The 23,568-nt window shown below is 39.5% G+C and overlaps 1 protein-coding gene across 11 annotated transcripts in view; it reads right to left on the reverse strand.

Moving 5' to 3' along the window:
- The window catches only part of ATXN2 (ataxin 2), a 67,851-nt gene that overhangs the window by 16,783 nt on the left and 27,500 nt on the right, over nucleotides 1-23,568 (reverse strand). For 5 of the 11 annotated variants that reach the window (XM_054006974.1, XM_054006972.1, XM_054006969.1 and 2 more), the window contains 13 exons: nucleotides 19,201-19,398; nucleotides 18,485-18,663; nucleotides 16,563-16,772; nucleotides 14,927-15,109; nucleotides 13,083-13,280; nucleotides 11,819-11,926; nucleotides 9,871-9,941; nucleotides 7,914-8,221; nucleotides 7,279-7,342; nucleotides 5,601-5,753; nucleotides 4,075-4,141; nucleotides 2,208-2,392; nucleotides 1,421-1,553 (listed from right to left, as the gene is read on the reverse strand). In XM_054006974.1, coding sequence (XP_053862949.1) covers nucleotides 1,421-1,553; nucleotides 2,208-2,392; nucleotides 4,075-4,141; nucleotides 5,601-5,753; nucleotides 7,279-7,342; nucleotides 7,914-8,221; nucleotides 9,871-9,941; nucleotides 11,819-11,926; nucleotides 13,083-13,280; nucleotides 14,927-15,109; nucleotides 16,563-16,772; nucleotides 18,485-18,663; nucleotides 19,201-19,398 — 2,057 coding nt within the window. The remainder of the gene's footprint in view (nucleotides 1-1,420; nucleotides 1,554-2,207; nucleotides 2,393-4,074; nucleotides 4,142-5,600; nucleotides 5,754-7,278; nucleotides 7,343-7,913; nucleotides 8,222-9,870; nucleotides 9,942-11,818; nucleotides 11,927-13,082; nucleotides 13,281-14,926; nucleotides 15,110-16,562; nucleotides 16,773-18,484; nucleotides 18,664-19,200; nucleotides 19,399-23,568) is intronic. The other 6 variants (XM_054006970.1, XM_054006967.1, XM_054006964.1 and 3 more) reach the window with 4 other exon arrangements.

Below are 23,568 nucleotides of genomic sequence, written 5' to 3' on the forward strand. Positions count from 1 at the left end.
AAAAAACACAATAAAAGCTCCGTTTACATGAATGTCTCAAAAAACTAAAGATGCACATGGAAGAGCAGAATACTTTAACAAACGTCAACATGGGCCAGTAAGTGTAAAGACCTTTTACTTAAACTTTACAAGTTATAGTTGAATTGAAAAGAAAGTATCACATGAAACTTCAGCTGAAATATACTTTTCCTCCAAATCCAGCATCAGAACTTTTTACTGTGATGCTGTCTGCATCTGCATCATTTTTTCCTGAATTAACACACACGAGCAAAGATCAGACTTCGGTATGATATTTCAAGACAGACATGATAGATTCTGTTATCAGAATCTTAACTCTGGATTAAGCTTTAGATTTTGGGGCTTGCAAGTTTTCATAATAGACAGTATTCATCCATAAGGAGAAAAATGCAAAACTTTGTCACCAAAAAAAAAAAAAAAAAAAAAAAAACACATACAAAAGGTGTCTAAAGTTACATGACACCCTTTAGCAGACGCTAGGTCAACGTTATGATTGACCTAACAAAATTTCTTCATCAAATACTCAGCCAAAAACTGTTGAATGATCATATTTTCAAGAGATGATCCTTCTGTTTTGATATCTGTGTCAAATCCTAAGCCCCCTTAAAGATCATGGACTGAGTCTTCAGTGACAAGTTCTTGCAGCCAACTTTTCCTTTGGACGACATTGTTTTAGTGCAGGTTTATGTGGCTTTAGAGATTCTTTGTATTGTATTTCTCAACCAGTATCTCACTTCATGTTTTAACTTAAGTATTTCAGTGAGGTTAGTGCTAGTGAAAAATGCCAGACTGACAACTTTGGAGACTTCTATTTGTTACTGAAATCATATAGCAAGCACTTACACATGAAGTGTTCAAAACAGGATTTATATTCTTGGCAAACCCAAGAAAAGGAGGATCGCCCACACAGAAATTATATTTTCCTCAGATGACAAATCTTTGTATACTGTTAATGTATATTACTAGCATTATTAAAGCAGTGGTTTGGTTTTATCATGCTAATGTTGTGAGAACTAGAAGTCAAGTTTTGCAACGGAAGTCAGTTTTGTGACAACACTACAGTCCTTGTTATAATGAAGAAACAGTCAAGGACGTAGTGTTAACAGCATCAAGAAAAGCCTGTGACAGACTTGCTTAAGCTGGTATTCCTTAGCAGCCTCTCATGCTGGCACATCATCTCCAACACTAGTGTCTTCTTAAAATTAGCATACTTGGATCTATTTTCACTCTAATCAAATAACTCAGGTTTGCAATACCTTGCTTATTAGTTTTATGAACCATATTCTGGGTCTATGGTTATAGCTTTGGCTGTGATGCCAATGGTTGAAGCTTGAAATAGTAAATATATCCCTGCACAATGTAACAACGTAAAAAGTTACAAATAACACAAAACGTTTCCTACCATACATAGCATGCGTCTGCTCATGCGCACCATACTGTGTTGCTGAAGAAGATACTAAACCAGGCTGTGCATGTGTTGGTGGTGCCATCATTCTAGTGTTACCCTGTATTACAGGGCTATAAACATGAGGATGCTGTGTCCAATAAAAATAAAAGACAAATCAATTAGTTAAAAACCATGTCTGTACAAAAAGTTAAATACACCCTTGAATCAAGCTCGTACAGTGCATGCTTAAAGGCACTTAATGATCATTTGAAAAGCTACAGCTTGCTTTGCACTAGCTACAAGAATTTTTCAAAATATACCTGTCACCATTATCCAGATAACTCCTGCAAACTTAAAATGAGAAATACCTTCCACAAAAGGAACTACACTCTGCCGATCTTACGTTGACAAAGGGTCTCTTTAAATTGAACAAAAGACGTTTTAAACTATACCATATCCCATCCATCTTATCACACCAACTATTTTAGCAACTGCATCTTTTAAATCTACATCCAATTAATCATTTGAAAGAGATGTTCCACCACGGGATGTAGTTAATGATGAGGTACAGATATTCTGTATTTAAGATTTGTATTTACTATTAAGTGGAAATTAATGTTTGTGGAGGGCTATGATGTGAAGTGCAAATTATCAATATTTCTGCAGTATTTGAATACTAATTGTAGCAATTACATGATGTAACAGAAGATATAGTACATAGAATTCCAGAATTAAGTCTTAATAATACATCTGTTCCAATACGAATGCAGCAAGAGGCAACCACACAGTGAAGGAGTCTTACCTGAGACTGATAATGTGGCACATGTTGCACAAGAGGCTGATTAGGGAACTGTTGAGGACTATAGGTAACATATTGTGTTGAATAGGCTGGTGGTGTAGCTACAATAGGGGGGCCTGCGGCTGAGGCAGGATGCATCATGGTGCTCTGATGATGCTGGTCTTGGCGTTGTTGTGGCATATTTGGTACTACAAAGCAAGGAATATTTCACATTAGGAAGGAGGATCTAAAGTAACCAGGTCTTTCCTGAAAGTTTTAATTCAAAATTACTGAGCCCAACTAGAATATCGTCACTATCAACTTTAACCATGGTCTGTAGAAGTACATTACACTGGTATGATTCTGAAGAGGAAAAATAAGCTGAGTTTGTAAATTAATTTAAAAAACTTTCTAAATGCAAAAAGGTAGTTTCATCAGTACAAAATGGAGCTTTCAGTGCAGGGGATTTAAATACAAGCAGCTCTTCATTAACCTGATTGTTGAAGAGAAATGTGTATGAGTCCAGGTTCACAAAACTGAAATTGCTACCAAAAGGGACTCTAAAGGAAGCTGTTCAGAACAGAAGCACTGTTTTATAGAGGAAAGTAACTCTTAACACATACAAGAACACTTGCATATTATCAAGCGACCACCTCATCTGTCAAACAAGAGCAGGAAAGAAAATGGCTACACTAGTGGCCACTGAACCTTAGTGAAGGCACGTGCACAATTTTTCATTAGTGGAGCTAAACTCTTACCTAGCACTGCAAAGAAGTCCTGACTGCTACAAGCAGAGACTGCATCTAGTCTAAATATGCACTGTAAGAGCTTGAACACACACATTCTACATAGCCTTGGATCTCTTAGAAATAGGAGCATGGTTGACTTAAAAAAAACTCAAATATATGTTTGGTAACATCAGTATTACCAATCCCAAGTGGTCAGAAATCATACTTAATAAACAAAACACATTTTGGGTTTTGATTTAGCTTCTGGGGTTTTTGTCTGTTTCATTTTCAGGCTTTTCTCCACAATCATTAGGGCAATAAACTTGATTTTTTTAAATCAAAGCAGAGATGCTCACGTGATCAACTGCCTCCAGGAGCTGGGACTTTAAGAGCGCCACCAAATTTCCAAGAGTTGTCAACATTGTAGAATTAGAGTATTATCTAAAACATAGCTATAACAAAAAAGACAGTTCCTGCCTTCCGTTCACTTGAGGTGTATTAATGCAGATAATGCACTTAGCCATACATGCACACCAAATTTTCCAGTTTATCTAGCAACAGCTTTCACTCATTGGAGAACAGTATCTAGCCATAAAAGTATTATGTTAAATCACTTCTGTTATTTAGGTGCAAGAGGGATGAAAAGGGACAGTGAGATACAAGGACTAGCAGCAAACCATTCTAAATAGTGCTCCAGTAGAACAAGGAGGTAAGAAAATAAACCCTTTCCACCAGAGCAGTGTAGAACTTAGTGGAAAGAGTACCATATACAGAAAATATTCTACTAAGTGTAGCTCTGCTGCAAATTGCTAGAAAGAATCCCTCTTTAACAACGTCAACTAACAACATTTAGGACAACATTAGTGATTGAAACAGTCAGCTATTAAAGAATTCAAAATATTTGTAAACATTTTTAAATTTGGCTATCCTGTACTGAATTCAAAGACAAGCAATTCTCCTGTAATCAAGCTTACAGCATTTTTTTTTAAACACAAAAGCAATGTATTTATCTTTTGCATTGTGATTTTCAAGTATTTGTACCAATTTAATACACATTGATATTAAAGGACATAAATTAACATGAACTGGATAAAAATGTGCATGTCTGTTACCCTATTCATGCTACATGCAGTCTAAAACCAAACAGGCAGTATTATTCTCACCTTTACCTGCTCTATAGGTCTTGGCTTGGTTCACTGGCATGGGAGTCATGGGAATAGGATACAAAGGCTGAAACAAAAGAACTCAGTGAAGTTACGGTATGTTTTTGGACAGGTTTTTAAATATATGAGCTTTAGAATTTTCACTCCTGAATCTAACAATACTGTTCAGAACCACCCTGAAATTAGAAATGTTCTTAGTTTTTTTCCTAAGAGCAACTGTACAGTTTTTATTCCCATAATGGTATAAGACAAATGATTATATTAACAGCCTGGGAAGGACAGTGCTTCCCTAATATGTAGGTCTCCATTGCGATGTCAACCCTGAAATAAAAGCTAGCATACCCTAGTTTTCCAGCTCTATTTATAAACTTGTTAAGAGGCTACAGGTAGGTGATCACTGTTATCTATACTACACTCACCTACCCAACACAGAAGAGTAGGAAGATGCCAAGGACGACTTGTAAATAGCACCTTCTTACTCAGAACTAGTCCCTGCATGTATCCAGAGTACATCTGGATCTGCTGATTTTAGTACACGCTTATTTTTCTCGCTGTCTTTTACTTGTTACTACAGCAGAGCCAACACAGGTGCTGAAGGAGTGAGCTGGATCCTATTCTGTCTCACTGATGACTCAAGTTGTAACAATTTCACATATAGAACCAGATTCTGCACTGTTCCATGTCTGAGGTGGTTTAGCAATGGTGATGAGGCATGAGCCAGAAAGAACCCAGCTTCATTTCCATATTCCAGGTTGAGTTTGCAGGACAGATGATTGGAAAACTCTCTTTATACTTGTGGACCAAAAACATTTCCTCTGGAGTCAAGGACACGCAATATAGGCCCAAGTTTTGAAGTCTAGGAGCCTAACTTTAGGCACCCAAGTGCTGCCTGATTTTTCAGAGCTTCTTTTAGTGTAAGTGGGTGGTATTTTACACCTCTGAAAACCAATTGTTTTACCAGCTGTTTAAATGTATAAATTTTAAGGCCAGAAGAGACCATTAGATCATCTAGTCTAAACTTCTATATAACAGAGGCCAGAGAATTTCACATAGACACCCTCTGCATTAAGCCCACTAATCTGCATGTAGCTAAAGTATTCTTCCAGAAAGGCATCTACCACTTTTATATATTTATATATTTGGTAGCCTAAGGCACAAAACTCAGCGCTATCTTCACTAGTATTTGGGCAAGTGAAAGCATGAGGGTAGGTCTGTATATATGAACTGAAGTCCCTTCAAAACCCACTTCTGCAATAACACCTATAAGAAATCAAGCAATATATCAGTTACACTGAGAGGCAATTGGGGAAGTTTTCTATTTTTTAGTTGCTTACATAAATATTAAACATACATCTGAATAATGGTGTAAATATTGATCACAGAGCACATCTATCCCCGTACAGCACCTGGCACAACACGGCACTAATAGCTTACTTCTGATTTTAAGTCCCACCTCCTATTAATCATCATCTTAAATGTGCCAAGAATATTATATTTAGTTAAGCTGTTAGACAAATCTATTTTACCTGCACGCCTGGGCTCACTGGGACCGGGTACATCATATTTGGTGCAAAACAAACAGGCTGAGTATACACAGGAGTTGGCTGTTGATGACCCACCATAGAAGGGCTAGGCTGAGCTTGTGGACGAGGTGAGGTTGGTGTAGTAGAAGGCTTGGGCTACAAATAAATGAAACAGTTCACTCTGTCAGTGCACAGTTCACTCATGTATGCCATGTATGCCAGTTTTACCTATGCTCAGAGTTTGCTCATGGCAGTCAGATAGGAATGGAACAGGTTGTGCTTCTTTAAAGACAGGCATTTAAAACATGCCAATTCTTTTCACCTGATTGCATGGTGAAGTTAAAAAGACAAAGAAGAAAAGTTTAGCAAGATTTGAAGACTCTGAAGGCTAGTGCTAGAGTTAGTGTTTTCTGACTCAAAGTACTTCAAAGCAGAAAGGCTTGCTCCTTGAGCAGAAGAGGAGAGCACTACAGAAATGGCACACTGCTGGTGGGGAAGGGAAAGGCAAGGGCAAGGGTTAAGAGCACATTTCCTAGCAGCATCAGTTTTCAAAGATGCCGCAGACCCTCCTTGTGGTAGACTGGATGTAACATTCACAGCTGCTGTTTCCTCACTAGGAGGAGGAAACTTTTCAAGGGAAAGGTAGACTGGCTTTGGACCCGCTGGCAACAGCTCCAGGTAGAATATTGTTGTCAGTCAAGACCAAAATCTTGAAAACCTTCCTAGAGGGCTTGTGACTATCTGTAAATAAGTTCCATTAAGTTAAATACGGTCATCAGAGTTCAGAAGAATGTAATTAAGAACCAGTTTAGACAATGGGGGAGGGAGGGGATGTGAGGATATGTGGTGAAGATCTGAAGGAAATATAATATGGCCTCCCAAATGGTCACTCAGACCTGGTATCTAAGACAGCCTTTTTTATTAAATAAAATAGTACTCCACATTTGGTGTAGTCTGTTTACTGAAATATAGTGAACCCCTTTCAAAATGTGTTATGGTTTGATGTACCGAACTGCTGTTCTTAAAAACCCTGAGAATTAATCTGGTACACTGTTAAATTATGAAGGAGAATTGGTCAGACACAAAGGCTAGGTCTACACTACCTGCCTGAATCGGCAGGTAGAAATCGACCTCTCGGGGATCGATTTATCGCGTCCCGTCGGGATGCGACAATCGATCCCCGAATCGACGCTCTTACTCCACCAGCGGAGGTGGGAGTAAGCGCCGTCGACAGGAAGCCGCAGAAGTCTATTTTGCTGCCGTCCTCACAGCGGGGTAAGTCGGCTGCGATACGTCGAATTCAGCTACGCTATTCACGTAGCTGAATTTGCGTATCTTAAATCGACTCCCCCCTGTAGTGTAGATGTACCCAAAGGGTAATCTATAGGTTAATCTATCTCCTTGAGAGACAGTAGCACTGTCTTCTACACCAGGGGTTGGGTTAGCACAGCTACATCTCTCAGGTGTGTGGATTTTTTTTTTTTTTTTTTTAAACAGCCCTGAAAAACGTAGCTACATCAATGTCAATGTCAATTCCCAGTGTAGACCAGCCCTCAGACTCAACTAGCAGAATACAGCGGACTTGACCCACGTGTACAAAGAAAAACAATATTACTGTGCAATTACTTGAGAGGTTGTATGTCACCACATGCAATATCGCTTAATACAACTATCAACTTACTTGAGCAAAAGATCGAGGGTTGAACTCCTTTGCATTGGGATTAAGTGTTGATTTCCTAACTTGCCTACACACAAAAACACACAAAAGGATTTAAAGTTCAGAGATATTCCTTCACAAACATTTCCCCTGAAGTCTTCCACAGTTCAACTGTTAGAGTTATTAAAATCCCATCACAACATAAAAATGTTGTCAGATTAGGTTTACAACTGAGAAGACTTATGGGAAACTAAGGGGCACATGGCTAATCACACTATATGGAAAGAAAAAGGAAAAAGTCATCTACTACACTTATTTCTACAAAGCACATTTTTGATGGTGCTTAGTCTGATTGACAAAGGGACAGCGTTTAGACAAATGAGTGCAGGATTAGGTAGCAGGAGGACCAGAGTTCTAGCTCGGCCACCAACCTGCAGCGTGTCTTTGGCCAAGTCATTTAACTTCTGCCTCGATTTCCCCATTTGTAAAACACAGATGTTTACCCACCTAACTCAGAGGCGTTGTGAAGATTAATTCATTAATGTGAAGTCCTATATAAATACTAAGAGTTAATTTTTTCAAACAGTAGCTCTCCCCTTTGCAGGGGATTTTAAAAACAGAACACACCTGATTTGCTTATTAAGAACACAATTACTTACTCAGAGGTATCTTTCTTCTCTTCTTTATCCTCTTTATCTTGTTTACTTCCAGGTCCAGATGTCTGTACACCCTGAGAGGTTACCTCTGGCCCTCGCTTCTGCTCAGAGCTACTACTAGTTGATGGAGAAATACTGGGACTATTCGATTTGCTACTGCCACTGTTAGAGTTCGCATTACTGCTGGTTTCAATGACAGATTCTTTAGAGTTTGATTCTGTTTTTTCTTTAATCACATCTCTGGATTTTTCACCATCTCGATTTTTGTTTAGCAGTTGATCCACAGTCTCTGGGGTGGAACTTGGCTGTAACTGAAAGCACCAATAGTTAACACTTTTGATAAATATCATCCCTATGCAGGGATACAGAAAACACATGAATTACTACCAACAATACTTATGCAATCAAAAAGGAAAATTTCCATAAACTGTTCAGCTGTAGGAACCTGAAATTATTTTAACAGGTTTCATCACTAAAAACAGAAATAAGCACACATATGTGATGGATCTATAAACTTAAGGAGGCTTAGATGAAAGAACGAACTTGATGGGACTGAAGAAGTTTCCTTTTCATTTTCTAATGAAGGTACAAATCAGAGCAACACCTAAGTAGTACTAGACACTATTCAATACAATGCAACAGTAACACTTAATGATGAGATAGCAATTTAAGAAGCCATTTTTGCCCCCAGATAGCTAAAAGGTTCAATTAAATGTTTTAAGTTAGGCAAACTATTAGATATATTATGGCGTAGCTGCTTTTGGGATTTAGAGGTTCTCTGGGAGGGAAGATGTGCAACATAGCTACATCACAGTTAATTATACATGCCCCAAGTGCCCTAGCGATTTACAGTGAGACACAAAAAAGGGTTCCAACTAGTGTTCCAATAGACAGTATCTAAATTACCATATATACTCGTTCATAAGTCCAATTTTTTTTTAGGAAAAAAGGGAAGCACCAGAGACGGGGGTTGGCTTAGGGGAACGGGTATAGAGAGGGAGAGGTGGGACACAGCCCCTCCCGCAACAGAGGGAGCAAGGAGAGGCAGCGCAGCCAGCAGAGACAGAATGGAAGAGGTGGGGCCAGAGTCTCTCCACTTCTGGCCACACTGCTCTCCCCCCAGCCTCCAAAGCAGCTACTGCTCCGGGGCTGGCAGGCTGCAGCCGTGCCGCTCGGCCTCGCCCCCCAGAGCAGGCTGTGGCTGCGCCACCTCTGGCACCAGAGCACACTGCGGCCACGCCACCTGGCCTGCCAGATCAACTCCAGCCAGGTCAAAGACATCCTCCCCTAGCCCTCCCCAGATAAGGTGGGAAGGGATGGGATGGAGAGAGAGTGGGGGTCCCAGGCTAGGGGTGGGGTCATGTGGGGGGTGGTCACATGGGTTACTCCCCTGACTCCCAGCTTCTCCCCCGAGTTGCTGTCCCAGCCCGTCAGGGTAAGCAGCTGGCGCGCCGGGACACTTTGTTTACTTAGGTTTACCTCTGTGCCTGTGGACGCTCGAGGTAAACAAACCATCTCGGACCACCTGATGGCCCGGGAACCAAATTTTGCTGACCCCCTGAATTATAGGGTTGGCTTATGAACGGGTTATAAAAAATTTCCATTTTTACTTATCTATCTGGGGGGGGGGGGGGGTGTCGGCTTATAAACGAACCGGCTTATGATCAAGCATATATGGTATAATCTGCATTTTACATATGCGCAATAGTCTGAGTCACTTAAATACCACGTACAGATTAAAGGAGAGTCAGCACTGACTTTGTTTATATTGGCTTGCGTCACGATCTTATATGAATATGTTTGTTTGAATGACATTCTAATATGTACTCATTAATTTAAGGGCCTATTTTCCTATTGATAAATATGCTCAACTCCTTAACTGAAAATATAGATGCACATCAAAGGAAAAGGACGGTATAAAACTCTCTTTTTAGTCAACACCCACATGAAAGACACTTACCCTAAAGTCATTCTTAAATTTCTTTAAATCATCAATCTGTTTTCTGTGTTCTGAAGCAGCTGAAGATACACCTGCCGAACATAATATACACATGAAAAACCCAAACTCCTACTCCACATAAAACAAAACTTATAATAACTAGAGTCATGTCAGTAACACAAATATCATGTTTCCAAGAATGAAAGAAAGATAATGCCTTTGATTGGGAAAGTTGTTGTTACTCCAATGGGAGCAAACATTCAATGGCAATTCTAATCCAAATCACTGCATAAGAGAAATTGAAAAGCCCTAAGGGCTGAACTGATTGATCAGTTATCTAAGTGCTCCCTTAAATACATTACACTTCGGGGATTTTAAGTTAAATTTTGTGCTTTATCTGCAGAGATCCTTAAATTTAGTTACAATGCAGCCTCCAGAATCTTGAGCTGTACTAAAGAGGAAAGATACAGTAACGTATCAACCTCCTACCCATGTTTCTAAACAAAGCAGAGAGAGAAGTAGAAGCAGCTCTGTATCTCAAGAAACTGCAGCCACTCACTCCTGTTTCCCCAAACTGAAGCAGTCTTGTTCAATTCTGCTTTTCCCACTCTCAAATTAGTTGTGAGAGCACCCTGGCTTTTAAACCATTTGAAGTACTGGACTGTTAATCTTTTTATGGAGACCACACAAAAAAACCAGGTTCTGTGCTTTGTATTACTAGAACCTACAACAGAATGACAGCAGGCCATAATTCACAATAAGGAACACACATACATACGTAATACAACATCAAGTTACAAATTTAAAATAAACAAGGAAATGCAAGTGTTCTAACTTTAATACAAAACAATTTGGCCTAATTAGTAATTCAAAGTACAACCTGTGTGCAAGTTAACTACAAAAACTAGAGCTGACTGAATAATTGACTAGGTCAATGAATTTTTCTGAATAACCATTAGTTGTTAATTTTTCCACTCACATTATTCATCCATTTCTAGGAAACATAACTTCTGCATTTCATATTTTAAATTTGCAACATTACTGTAGATCTTTGTACTTATTTTCTTTAAAAAAAAGAAAAAAAAACCTGCTGCTTCATTGTAGCTATAGTTTTACACAACAACTCCACAAACTGCATTCTTAAACACACAAAAATCCTTACCCCTGAAACCAGGGTTATTTTTTGGCAGATCCATACGTTTTTGCTACACCACACTCTAGATACAGGAAAACCTAGATGTAGAGCTAAGGAACTCTGCAATGCACTCTGTCAGACGCCAATGCAATAATATAACCTTAAAGTTTACATTGCATATGGCCAGAAATATTAAAGTGTTAAGACTAGAGACTAAACTGAAAAAAATTAATCACAGAATATCAGGGTTGGAAAGGACCTCAGGAGGTCATCCAGTCCAACCCCCTGCTCAAAGCAGGACTAATCCCGAGACAGATTTTTGCCCCAGAGCCCTAAATGGCCCCCTCAAGGATCGAACTCACAACCCTGGGGTTTAGCAGGTCAATGCCCCCCATAGAAGATTTTTTTGAGACCTATGAGCAACTACGGAGCAGGTTATAAAGAAACCTGAATCAAAACCATACATTTATTTTTTGTTACTCTGAGACCTATAATATCCAAGAAGCAAAAATCTTATGTATCATGAACATAATACTTAAAAGGGAAACTCTGTTCCATTTAAGCTTGGTTAAAAACAAGGTCTTTACAAAACTAGTCAACAGAAGTGTTTCCATATTTTATTTTAATTTTGATGGAATGGTTAAAGAATAATAATCCCTCTGCAAAGTTCACTTTCACAGCTGCATGAACAAAAATTCTTACCTATAGAAAGCTGAAGCAACTGCCTAAAAGTCACTCTAATAAGATGTTAACTTCACTAGTTGATACTGGGATTTGTGCTTACAATTCCTTAAATTACTCTAAAAATATTTAAGGGAACTTTTAGATACAAACCTTTGTTTTCAGATTTAGGAAAGCTAGGAGAAATCTCACTTGGCTTAGCATTTTCCTTGTTTCCAGCTGCAGAATTCTGCCTCTGGTCCTGAAGCCTGGAATCTTTAGCTAGAAATATAATTTCAATTCAAAGTTACTTTCAAATATATATATTATGTATAGACACACACCTCAAAGAAGATGGTAAGAACTGCAGGGGAAGAAATATTTGAGGGAAAACTTTAGGCCAGAAGAGAGCATAAGAGGAAGGAGAGGAAGCTAAGAACCATTTTACATTTATGAAAATTCTGTTACAGGTAAGCTGCAAAGGAAAAAAAATAGGCTTAATTTTTTTAAATGCTTTATGATGTTTAATGAGAACCTGGGGAAAAAAATTGCATTTTACATTAGAAATTCAGGGCCTGCCTGGGCTGAAGGACTATGGTGACTTGAGAACTAGTGAAAAGAACTCACAACAGTCAAGTGAAAGATTTAAACAGTTTGGATAAAGAAAGCCACTGTTAGAAAAATGAACCGCCTGGGCTCTTCAATTAAGGTTTTACAGATGTTTGGGAGTTCTGAGACCTTCAAGCATTCTGCTAACAAAAAATTGATTTTATATTGCTGATATTTTGGGCACAAGAAAAGGCTGCAAATTCAGTTTTTAAAAAAATCTTTTCCGGTCACCTTTAACTAAGTATGACAATAACTGTATGCTACACATTCTGTTAAGAGAAGTACAGAGGAATGGGGAGAAGTTTATTAGGCTTGGTCTACATTTAAAATATGCGTTAGCATAGCTATATCAGTCAGAGACATGGAAAAAAAAAAAAAAAAAAAAAAAAACAACCAACAACCTCACAACCGTGACTGACACAGCTATGCCAACAAACCCCCCCCAGCACAGATGCAGACAGAAGAGTGCTTCTGCTGGCATAGCTAACGTTATCCAGATGTGATGTTCCTACACCAGCAGAAAAAATTCCTTCTGGCGGTCTATGCTGCATCTACCATAGGGGCTATGCCACACTGGCTATGCGAACACCGGCTCTGTAGTGTAGACATAGCCTTAGCCTATCAAAACGTTTTTCAGCAGTGTTGCTGTGTAAGATACCCACCCCCACACTCAACTGACTATATACAGTGGAACACAATGCAATCAAATGCACAAAACAGAAGAAAAATTTGGTTTCTAATAGGAAAGAAGTGTAGTGTTTGGGTCAGTATATCCTTTCCCTTCACTTGAGACTAAAACTGAAGAATTTCAAGTATCAGGACAGTTTACCTTCACTGGATGGGGTAACTGCTCTATTGGATGCAGGACTGGCAGGTGTGGGAGATGCAGCTGGGACAGGCATGGCAACTGATTCAGTAGGAATAGTACCAGCTTGCGGAGAGGACAGAGCTGGCCCAGCTGGAGTACTTCCAACACTGCTCTGTCTTGGCGACCTAGGCCTGTGTGTTTTAGGGGATAATCTTGGAACTAGAATAAATAGAAACAATAGTTATAGGATAGTTGAGCCCCTATAGCTGTTAAGTGCTTAAAAGAAAAATGAAGCCTAAGAACATGCTTTAAAAATAGTTAGTGCAACATAATACAATTATTGAAAACCTGTTTACCTTTCAGGTACATTTCTTAGTTCTTTATAATGCAGCATTTCAGATTACATGTAGGATTTGTCTGCAGAAAGATTCCCTCAATACACAATCACTGCCCTGCAGTCCTACAACGAAGCTGCAATTCCAAATCGGTCCAACCATAACAGCTCAGATTAACACACAGTTTCAGGCACAGCAAAAGAGGTGGCCCGCTATACAAACAAATGTAAAACACTTTTTTAAAAGTGACTGAAGGATATGAGTATCTTACACATGACTTGCTTTATACACTCCTCTTTAGAGATTGATGCCTACTGGGAAACTGAGGCATTCCACTGAGACAGATACTTCTATATGAAATTTGCTGCCACCCCACAAGTTCTATAACTAAGAAGAAATAGATGCATACAGAATAAATATTCTTTAGGAGACCACCTGCTCCTCCAGCCTATTCCTTGCCATATATTATAATCTACTTTGACATTGATTATCTTGAAAGCAACTAGCTGTGATGCCAGAAGATTGTGACTTCAAGAGAGACAAAAGAAAAAGGACTAAAAAAATATCCTGTTTTCATGTTAATAGCCCTATTGTAAGTTAATAAAAAAAGAAGAAAAATCACCAAGGAAAGTGACAGAATTGTACTAAAATAGAAAGCTTAAGGCAGCAGGTCTAAGAAATAGTCTTAGTCTATCAAAATGTGGCTATGCATTACAAAATGACAATCTAGTCACATATTCTTTCATTAAAACAGTGTCACCATTGCACAATCTTCTAGAGGTCTAGCAGTGCTAAGCTTCAAGTTCCAGACTGTATCTCACTTGTTGGGGGCTGACTGTTGCTAACTCACTAAGACACAGTCCACACTATAAAAGAGTTTAAAAGCCTCTAGAGTAGACATTCAGTGTCATAAAAATAAGCTTTAAATACTAGTTCTTCAATTAAGAGGCTGTTAACTGAAAATTTTGATTGAAAGAATTCAGAGCTAGAACAGAACGAGACAGACCTATTTGTACTGACTGTACACAGTAATCCTGATTTATAAGAATGGAAAGGAAGCAATTTAAAACGTAGGACAGTTTTAAGAGAAACATGTAATTTTGAATTCCCTTATAAAGGCTTCACCTTAAGTAGAATTCCAACTTTTCTTGGTCTATCACTCTTACTTTCCTCTCTACCCAAGGTTCTTGTTCATATACAACTGCACATGAATTTAGTCACACAGCAGTTACTGAGGTATAGTTGTGGGAATGGGGCCTATACACTGTTACTCGCCTCTTCCAATAGCTTTCTTAGGACTACACTTCCTTTCAGCTAACTCCTAGGCATTTTCCTTCCTTTCAATTATGTTTAATTGCAGCAAACAGTTGACGGAACAACCCCTTTGAAGTTAAGGCAATAATACAATCATTTAGCAGATCTGATGTTTATTCAAAGGCTGAACTGCCTGGAAGTTTAAGATTCTGCTTAACATTAATATTCTAAAAACATCCCTGGAAAACCATCTGCAATAAGCCAAGCTATACCTACCCCCACTGACAACTGATGACCACGTCCCACCTGATGGGCTGCCTCGTGCCACTGTAGAAGTAGATGCTTCCCCTGGTGCATTATGAGATACAAATTCTAAGCCACTTGAAATTGTACCCCTACCAGTAGAGACTCTGTGACCTCGAGGGTGCCGTTGTGCCTTAGGAGACATCCGTGGTGGCCCTGGGAAGAAGAACACATCCCCACACTATGAATACCTAATATCTCTCTTACTGCAAGTGTAGCTAAGTTTACTATCCATTTTTACAACTGGATCTAAGCTGCAATTCCAGTAAGCTCTAGTAGGACATTAAAGTAACAATAGGTGTTGACCATAACCGGGGTTCCATGGGTTCAGGGCAATTGGACACATGGGTGAATATTACTGGTCCAATCAATCTAGGAATCCTAACTTGCCAATCATCTTGGTATCGGAGCATGAATTCACTAGCAGTTACAAGCTTCGTTAGCCTTTAACAAAAAAATTTTGCAGCACCAATTTACTTCCTGAGAAATTTTAAATTCAAGAATTATGTGCATTTTAATATTGCTTACTGTGACCTGAGCCAAACAAACTAGTCTACCAGCTTCCTCTGGAGGAGTGTTGAAACCTGAACCATCTAACATGCTTCATTCCACACTTGTTGAATCAGAGCAGATAAAAAAAAAAAAAAAAAAACAGTGGAACTTGCATGCTGGATTCTCAAGATTTTATTTAGTTACTAAGGCTAGCAATGATATCCAAAAGCAATGAAGGAAACTCCTGCGCGTATGTCTATTACCATCATCTTTGAAAGAGATGATCTTGAGATTCTAGCAGGGAAGTCACGGCATATTAGTAATGGATTCAGCTGATCGGAGATTGCTGGGTCCCTTACTGAAGTTTCTGCTGAAATATCTATTTTGAGGGGCCATCAACTTTCCAGTTAGTGCACTGGTATGCAGTATTGTCTATTTCTTTACATGATTTGACTATGAATCACACATTCATGAGGTGCCTATCACCATAATACTGGAGTGCACCATATATAAATTTAGTTCGAACACTTCTTCACGTATAACTATGAGATTGAAGAATGTGATCCTTTATATGTACTGTTAGCTACCAAAGGTATACCATGCTGCTGCCCCACTGATGTAAGCGTCAATTATGTCAATATTTTCTATAGGTTCATTTTTAAAGTAACTCATTCTAATCTCTTTTCACAGTGCACTTTTATCAAAAACAGGATTTGGGGATCTGTGAGTAAGCAGTTGGAATGAGTCTGGTTAACTGTTGTATGTGGTACAACATGACAAAATGCTTGAGATTTTTAGAGCAATCCTAAAAATAACATTTCTAAGAAAGCCTTCTAAAAAACTGCCAGGCCCTGTGTGTTGCCGTTTGCTAGGTTAAGACACTGAGCAGCGTTACAAAGCTGAGTTTATTTCATACCAACTCGGGAAATTTCACAGCTTTATATTTTGTTTTTGTAAAGTTTCTTTAAATAAAAAGGTTAATAGAAATAGTCTGATAAACTAAAGTTAAACACAAATTATAGGTTAAGTAATGAAGAGGAAAAACAATTTTGTAATTAAACTCACAAAGGAGTTAAACAAAGACAAACAAAAACATGAACAAATTGTGGTATTGTACCTTCTGCAGACATGCGTTTAGGCATAGTAGAGACAGGAGCTGGAGAACCATGAGCAGAGGGGTGAGACGGGGGCCTGGACGGCCGCGAGGGGGGCCTGGAGGGCGGCCTTGTAGGGGTGGCTGCCCGAGGTGGAAGAGAGTTGGGACCTGACTGGTAGCGAGAAGGTGGGCGAGAGGAAGGAGATGGGCAAGGCGATGGCCAGGGAACACCTGACAGAACAAATGATATGAAGGAAAGTATAAAAACTAAAGAAAAATTATGGGGGGAAAAAGGTAAACAGAAAAAAAAAGTAAAATATGACAAAATGATTTTTCATATGATTAACCCTTTGGGGACAAATTCATTCATTTCTACAAGTGGTAGAATAATCCCTGTTCGGTTGTTTTCCCCTCTTCGAGATTGGTCAAATTTAATATCTGAATGGCTCATGAGCTCCCCAAAGGGTTAATTTAGGATCTACAAATACTACTGAGGAATAGATAGTTAAAGCTTAAAGCTTAATCTGTTAGCCTGTTTATATACATGTTTCTCAGGACACATTTCTCTAGATAAGATGCATAAATAGCTACTAAAGGATCTCATACAATGATTCACATACAGTATTGACTATGCAAGCTATTACTTATCAAACTTAATGACAATGAGCGATACCAACTATAGAAAGTATATCTTTACAAAAAACAGCGGTGTTCAGTGTCTGAAGTCTGACATTTGTGCCCCTACCACTTTCGTAGAGGGCTTATTTAAAATTTGTTTTTGAAACAAAGCAACCAACTTCATAATTTAAAGCACATAATGCATAAACTTCTGACTGATGTACATTCAATAAACTAATACAATGAACAATACAGGCACGAAATGTAGATTTCAAACAAAATTTATACTGTTTGGGCAGTAGTTGAGTGCTGCAGATCAGAACGTTTAAAGGAAAAATATTTAAATAGTAAACATCACTTACCTTTATCTAGGTATTGCCCAGGTCTCCTCCCCAGAGCGCCACACTTGAGTATTATGTGCTGTTTTATTTCTCCACATCTTTAAATGTTAGGTTTTTTTAAAAAAATCAAAGTATTCCAACGAGGCTGGCGTATTACTGAACTCAATAAGCAACACATGCCAACAACTGAACGTCCAGTTCGCAGCATATAGGACTCAATTAGCTCTGTTAAAGGAAACAGTGCTGCACTTTGCTCAGTTACAGATATATATATATATAGGTACACAAACGTACACACAGCCGAAGATACTCAAGAGTATTTATCTGGAGAGAAAACTTCTGGAGACCTTCCCTCTCTACCCAGTTGTTTTTCCTTCCTACTGCATATCTTAATCACGCCACACTAACTCACACCGAAATCAATGGGATCCTTTACACTGCTTTCAGAGGAAGTTGGATTGGGTCCTCATACAAGAGCACCAAGTGCTATTTCTTCTTATACTGCTGCCTCTTTCCCAAGTCACACCAGAGACTCGTTTGACATCTGGAGATCAGTACTTCAACTCTTCTCACACCCACCCACAACACAAAGCTGATAGCCACTAATTTAATACGTACAAGACTTCATGTAACACTACAGAAACGTGTATCAGTCATCTAAAGGTCCATCTTCCCCTTCAAGTTTAAGGTGTTTTAGCAGAAGATAAACAAATTAAGTTCTCAACTGCATGAAACTACCCACAATGTAGTTGAGCAAATATTTAAGTGTTCATTATCAGATAGCAATAAAAGGTTAAACCAGAGTGAAAACCATGAACTCTATATACTAGTCTGACTTATCCTTGGAAAAAGGAACATCAGTTTTTGCTATTTTAGTTGTATGATGGTTTTGTGATCAGTACTTCACATAACTTCATAGTTGCCACATTTTTAGAAACAAGAAGTCACTCAATTAAGACTCATTGATTTAACTGAGATACTTGCCTCCATTAACTACTCTTTGGTCTGCTCCAGAATTAGGACTAAAGTCTGAAGTATGGGATCCAGATCTTGAAATTGAGGGGCCCGATCCAGACTGGCCCATCCTTGGTGAATTTTGTCTGCCTCCTCCCCAGGACAGAACATCTCTATTTCGTTGTCCAGTTGGAACATACTTGCTTTCCCTGGAACAGAAAATTCCTTTCAGTGTTATAGCCAGAGATGGAAAATAAGAAATTATCTGACCAGTCAAAGAACAAATAAACTTTACTTGTATGTACCTTCCCCACTCCAATCAAAATGAAGGTAAATCCTACACCTCCTAGTTCAAATTTTGTACTCTTTTAATGGTTCAATTTCAGAACAAAAAGAATACTTAATATAGTATCGACAGCTACGTACTGCATGTAAACCCTCACAGTGTGGTTTCTATAATCCTGCAGGACGCTGGATAATTTAATGCTGAATTTTCAAGGTTTTTTGGGGCATTTTAGATGCTTTGATATGTGACATGCAGAGCCTACATTGCTATTTCCTGAAGTTTGTGTGAATTCAATACACTGATTACACGGTTTCTTCCCTACTCTCAAGACAATTTGTCTTTTCTTTTTGAAAAAACAGCCATAATAACTGGCAAAGACAAATAAGTCTCAATGAGTAAATTACTACTGTACTACGTTTATCTTTAACAAACTATGAGTAGTATTTTTCCCTTTAAATACCTAGTGTTCACACCATGTCCTTCTCGTTCACTTGAATTTCTCTGAACAGCAGTATATTTTTCTTCTTCTGTCCGGTCATCGTTTTCCAAGGCAACCCGAGCTTTGTACTGGGCACTTGATTCAATTTCTTCTGCTAACTGAGCTGCTCTTGCTTCCCGTTTTAAAAATTCTTCTGAATTATCCCTCTCTAAGGGCACCCTAAAAGACACAATGGGAAGGCAGAGAAAAATATATTTGAAATTTATAAGTGTACAGATAATCCACAAAAAAATACATTTACATAAAGCTAAGTTTAACAAACCCACAAGAACAAGAAAACAGTTCAAGATGAAATGAAAGGTTGTTTTTTAACCTACACGTTATTTCTAATTTTAGAAATTGGCCAAATTCTAAGTTATTTCCTTGCTGACCAAAGTCCGAGTTCAAGGTGCAGCATTCCCCCCAGGACTAAAGATGTCCCTCATCACTAATGCCAAGTGAGACTCTAGTTTTCTACACTGTTAAAGGTAGGAGAATTAGCTATCAAGAACTAAAGTTAAGGTTGTTTCTCCTTTCAGTTCAACTCTAAAGCTGAAGCTCTATAACTGGAATTTCCAGAGGATCCCAAGGAAATAAGGCGTCCAAGTCCTTTTGAAATTCAGTGGAAGTAATCATCAGTAGGCGAGGACTGATCAGAAGTTTCCAAAAAGGGCGAGATGTGATCAGTAGGGATACCAGACCCTTCTTAGCCACATTGGTGCAATCAATGAGGCTCTGGATCAATCTTGTTTGATCTTGTTGAGTACCTTTAAACAGTAGCAGTGTTCATACAGAAGTGCTTTCACCCATGAGATGAGGAACATGTCTCTGATGGATTGGGGATCAAGCCTCCCTCCAGAGCAATACCTGATGCATTTTGCACTGGTTGCCATAGCAAACAGATCAACCTCCGGGAACTCCTAGACTATGAATATTATGTGGAGAACTCGTAGTTTAGGAAGAAACATCTGGTGAGGTTGCCTGCCGTGGTGTTCTGAATACCTGGCCTGTAAGAAGCTCAGATGACTATGTGGTTGGCTATGTACCAATTCCAGAGTTTTATCACTTTGGCACAGAGAGATGGAGGAACATGTGCCTCCCTGATGGTTGATATAATACATACATACTACGTTTTCTGGCATTATCTTTACTGATTTCAATTTGATTAGTAGTAGACAGTGTAGACAAGCATTTTTGATGGTTCTCAATTCCAAAAGATTGATATGGAGAAGCTATTCTTGTCGAGACCACTTTCCCTGTACCTTGTGAGATCCCAGATGTGCCCCTCCAACCCAAAAGTGAAGCACCTGATGTTATCACTACGGTAGGGGGAATCTGCAAGCATGGAAACCTGTGAAGGTTTTGGTCCTTACGCCGGTGGAGTGATCGTAGAACCCACAGTGGAACAGACGGTGAGAGGTCTAGACTGTGTTCGCTTGGTTTGTAAATTGTTCGAAGCCATGCCTGTAGATCTTGGAGGTGTAGTCTGTCATGCTGCAGTACAAAGATGCATACTGACATCTCTTACTGCTACCTAGCACTGCCCTGAATCTTTGAGATGAGATGGACAGGGAGAGAAATCTGCTGGATAGTAGGTAAGCTGAGAGCCGGCACTAGGCATAAGCAGACTAAGCAATTGCTGAGAGCCCCCAAGCCGCTCAAGGGAGCCCCTATTAATATGTGTTTGGGAGGGCCCAAAAATATTCCTGTTTAGGGCCCCCAATGGGCTAGTACTGGCAGTGGATAAGCACTGCTTCTCACTGCATCCAGGGAAGCTCCTACAAAATCTATACTCTGTAGTAGAGTCAAAACTGACTTTTCTAGGTTGATTTGAAGGCACAGGCTGGGAAACAGGGAACACATGATCTTTACTGATGTCAACACTTCTCAACACAATCTGCCCTGATCAACCAATCACCCATGAATGGGAAAACTATTATACCCAAACAACGTAGGTGACTGGCAATCACTGCCAGAATCCTTGAAAATACCCTCAGTGCTGAAGATAGGCCAAAAGGGCGCATCGTGTATTTATAGCTCTTGTTTTTTAGAAAACAAACCACTTGTGTGAAGGGTAATTAGTGACATGAAATATGCATCTTGTAGGTCTAGAGTTGCAAACCAATCTCCTACTTCTAACGAAGGAATTATTTTTTTCAATTTCTGTTGCTTTACATATTTGTTTAGAGACCGGAGATCTAAAATTTGCCTCCACCCTCCATTCTTTTTTGGAATCAGAAGTACTCTGAATTGAATACTCTTCCCCTGTGTTGCACAGGAACTGGTTCTATGTGTTCCTAAATGTAGAAGAGAGGTCACCTGCGGCTCTAGCAACTGGTCATGAGAGAAGTCCCTGAAGAGGGGAGAGACAGATTTGAAACAGTGTAACCATATGTTATAAACTTCCAGGGCCTATTTGTCCAACATTATATGCTCCCATGCACCCTGAAAATGAGAAAGGAGGCATCTGAAAGGAGGGAGGGAGGGAGGGAGGCAAGATGCTGCAGCTATAAGAACTTGTCAGTTGAATGGTTGAGACTTTCTACCACTCCACCAAAACTGTCGCTTGGAGGACACAGAAGGCTGAGAAAATGTAGCTGAAGGAGGTTTCTTGAGTATCTTAGTTTCTTTGCTGGGGGTTCAGAGGGTCTACAATACTTTGAATATGGGTCTGGGCGTGTTCTTTGGACTGCCTGAGACCTACTAAATCTCTTTTTTCTTTACAAGAATGTAAATCCCTAGGGATCGCAGCATGGCTCTTGAGTCCTTTAAAGTGTGAAGAGATGTATTAGTTAAGTCCACAAAGAGCTTGCAAGCATCAAAGGGTAAGCCTTCGAGAATACTCAACCTCTCTTGTAAAGCCCGGCAGCTGTACCCAAGACACTCTTCTCATGACCCATGCAGTGAAGAGGGACCATGCTGCAGGATCTGCCGCAGCCAAGGAGGCCTGGAGTGATATCTTTGCCAGGAACTGACCTTGTATAATGGATTTAAACTGGTCCCAATTCATCTGGTAGATGCTAACTCATAACACATTTAATTATATTAGTGAAACAGTTGTATTTTCCCATGAGTGCCTGACAGTTTGTTACCCTGAAGTGTGGCTGAAGCATAAGATTTACAACCAAAAAGCTCAAGCCTGTGGTGGGTCCCTACTGTACAGGGTGGACTTCAAGTTATGCTGTCTGCCTTGTTCATTAACAGCCTCCACTACTAGAGAATTCAGAGCTGGGTGAAAAAACAGAAAGTCCGATTCTTTAACTGGAACATATTTTTATCCTCCCTCTTGAAGATATGCAGTGTGGTAGCAGGGTTTTGCCAAACCATGTGAGTGGGCTCCACAAGAACGTCATTGACTAAAATGGCAATCTTCATAGATGTGGAAGTATGTGAAATATCTAGGAGTTTATGGTGGGACTCCTGAACCTCCTCCAAGAGAGTCTGCATGTCAGCAATCCACATCATCAGGTTCTGAAACTGACTGAAGTCATCTGCCATAGGAGGTGGGGGAGGCATGGCAGCTTCATCAGAATAGCCTCAGGACAAGAGAGGCACCTTTTAAATCACAGGGAGCCCAGCATTCCTGAGCAAAACTGACAAAAATTTAACCCCTAAAAGGGTAAATCTCTTAACTATACAACTACCTCTATGACTAAAAAGGGGGTGGGGTTGTTTGTTTTTTTAAGAAAAGATAAAACAAAATGAACAATTGTTCCACCAACCGTAACACTGTAAGGTAAGTATCTATCTGAGAAAAAGCTAAATATGACAGAACAGGCACACACTTGACTCCATCTCAGGCCAACGGTGGTTGAGAAGGAACTGAGGGTGGTTTGCCCGCACAGCCCCATATAGCCTTTGCGCATTCACAGGCCAGACAGGCACAGCTACCAAAAATTTCCATCAAAGGTGCAGGTGCCCCTGAAGTGGAGCACCCACAGGGACACTGCTCTAAGAAGAACTTGACACTTCTGCAGCAGACACGAAATCATTTAACATCTTTCTCCTTCCAGTCACTAAAATGCTGAGTGAAATCCTGCTTTCCAACTTTATGCAGGGATAAGATTAACATGACAGCTCACACAGCACTTAATCCAAAGACCATCAATGACAGAGCTCAGATGGAGCTGCTGCTACAAACAGAACACAATACTACCTTTAGGCCACAACAACTTTTTTTAAATTCTTGACAATGGAGTAAGACTTAAACACCTAGAGCACAAGGGATTGGTCCTCCCATCAGATAATTTCAGCTTTCAAATATCTTGGCACTCTCTCTAGAGCAGGGGTTCCCAAACTATGGTACGCTAAACCAATGGGGGTACACCAGACATATTTGAGGGTACATGG

This window comes from Malaclemys terrapin, chromosome 16, assembly GCF_027887155.1.
Source record: "Malaclemys terrapin pileata isolate rMalTer1 chromosome 16, rMalTer1.hap1, whole genome shotgun sequence".
Classification (NCBI taxonomy): domain Eukaryota; kingdom Metazoa; phylum Chordata; order Testudines; family Emydidae; genus Malaclemys; species Malaclemys terrapin.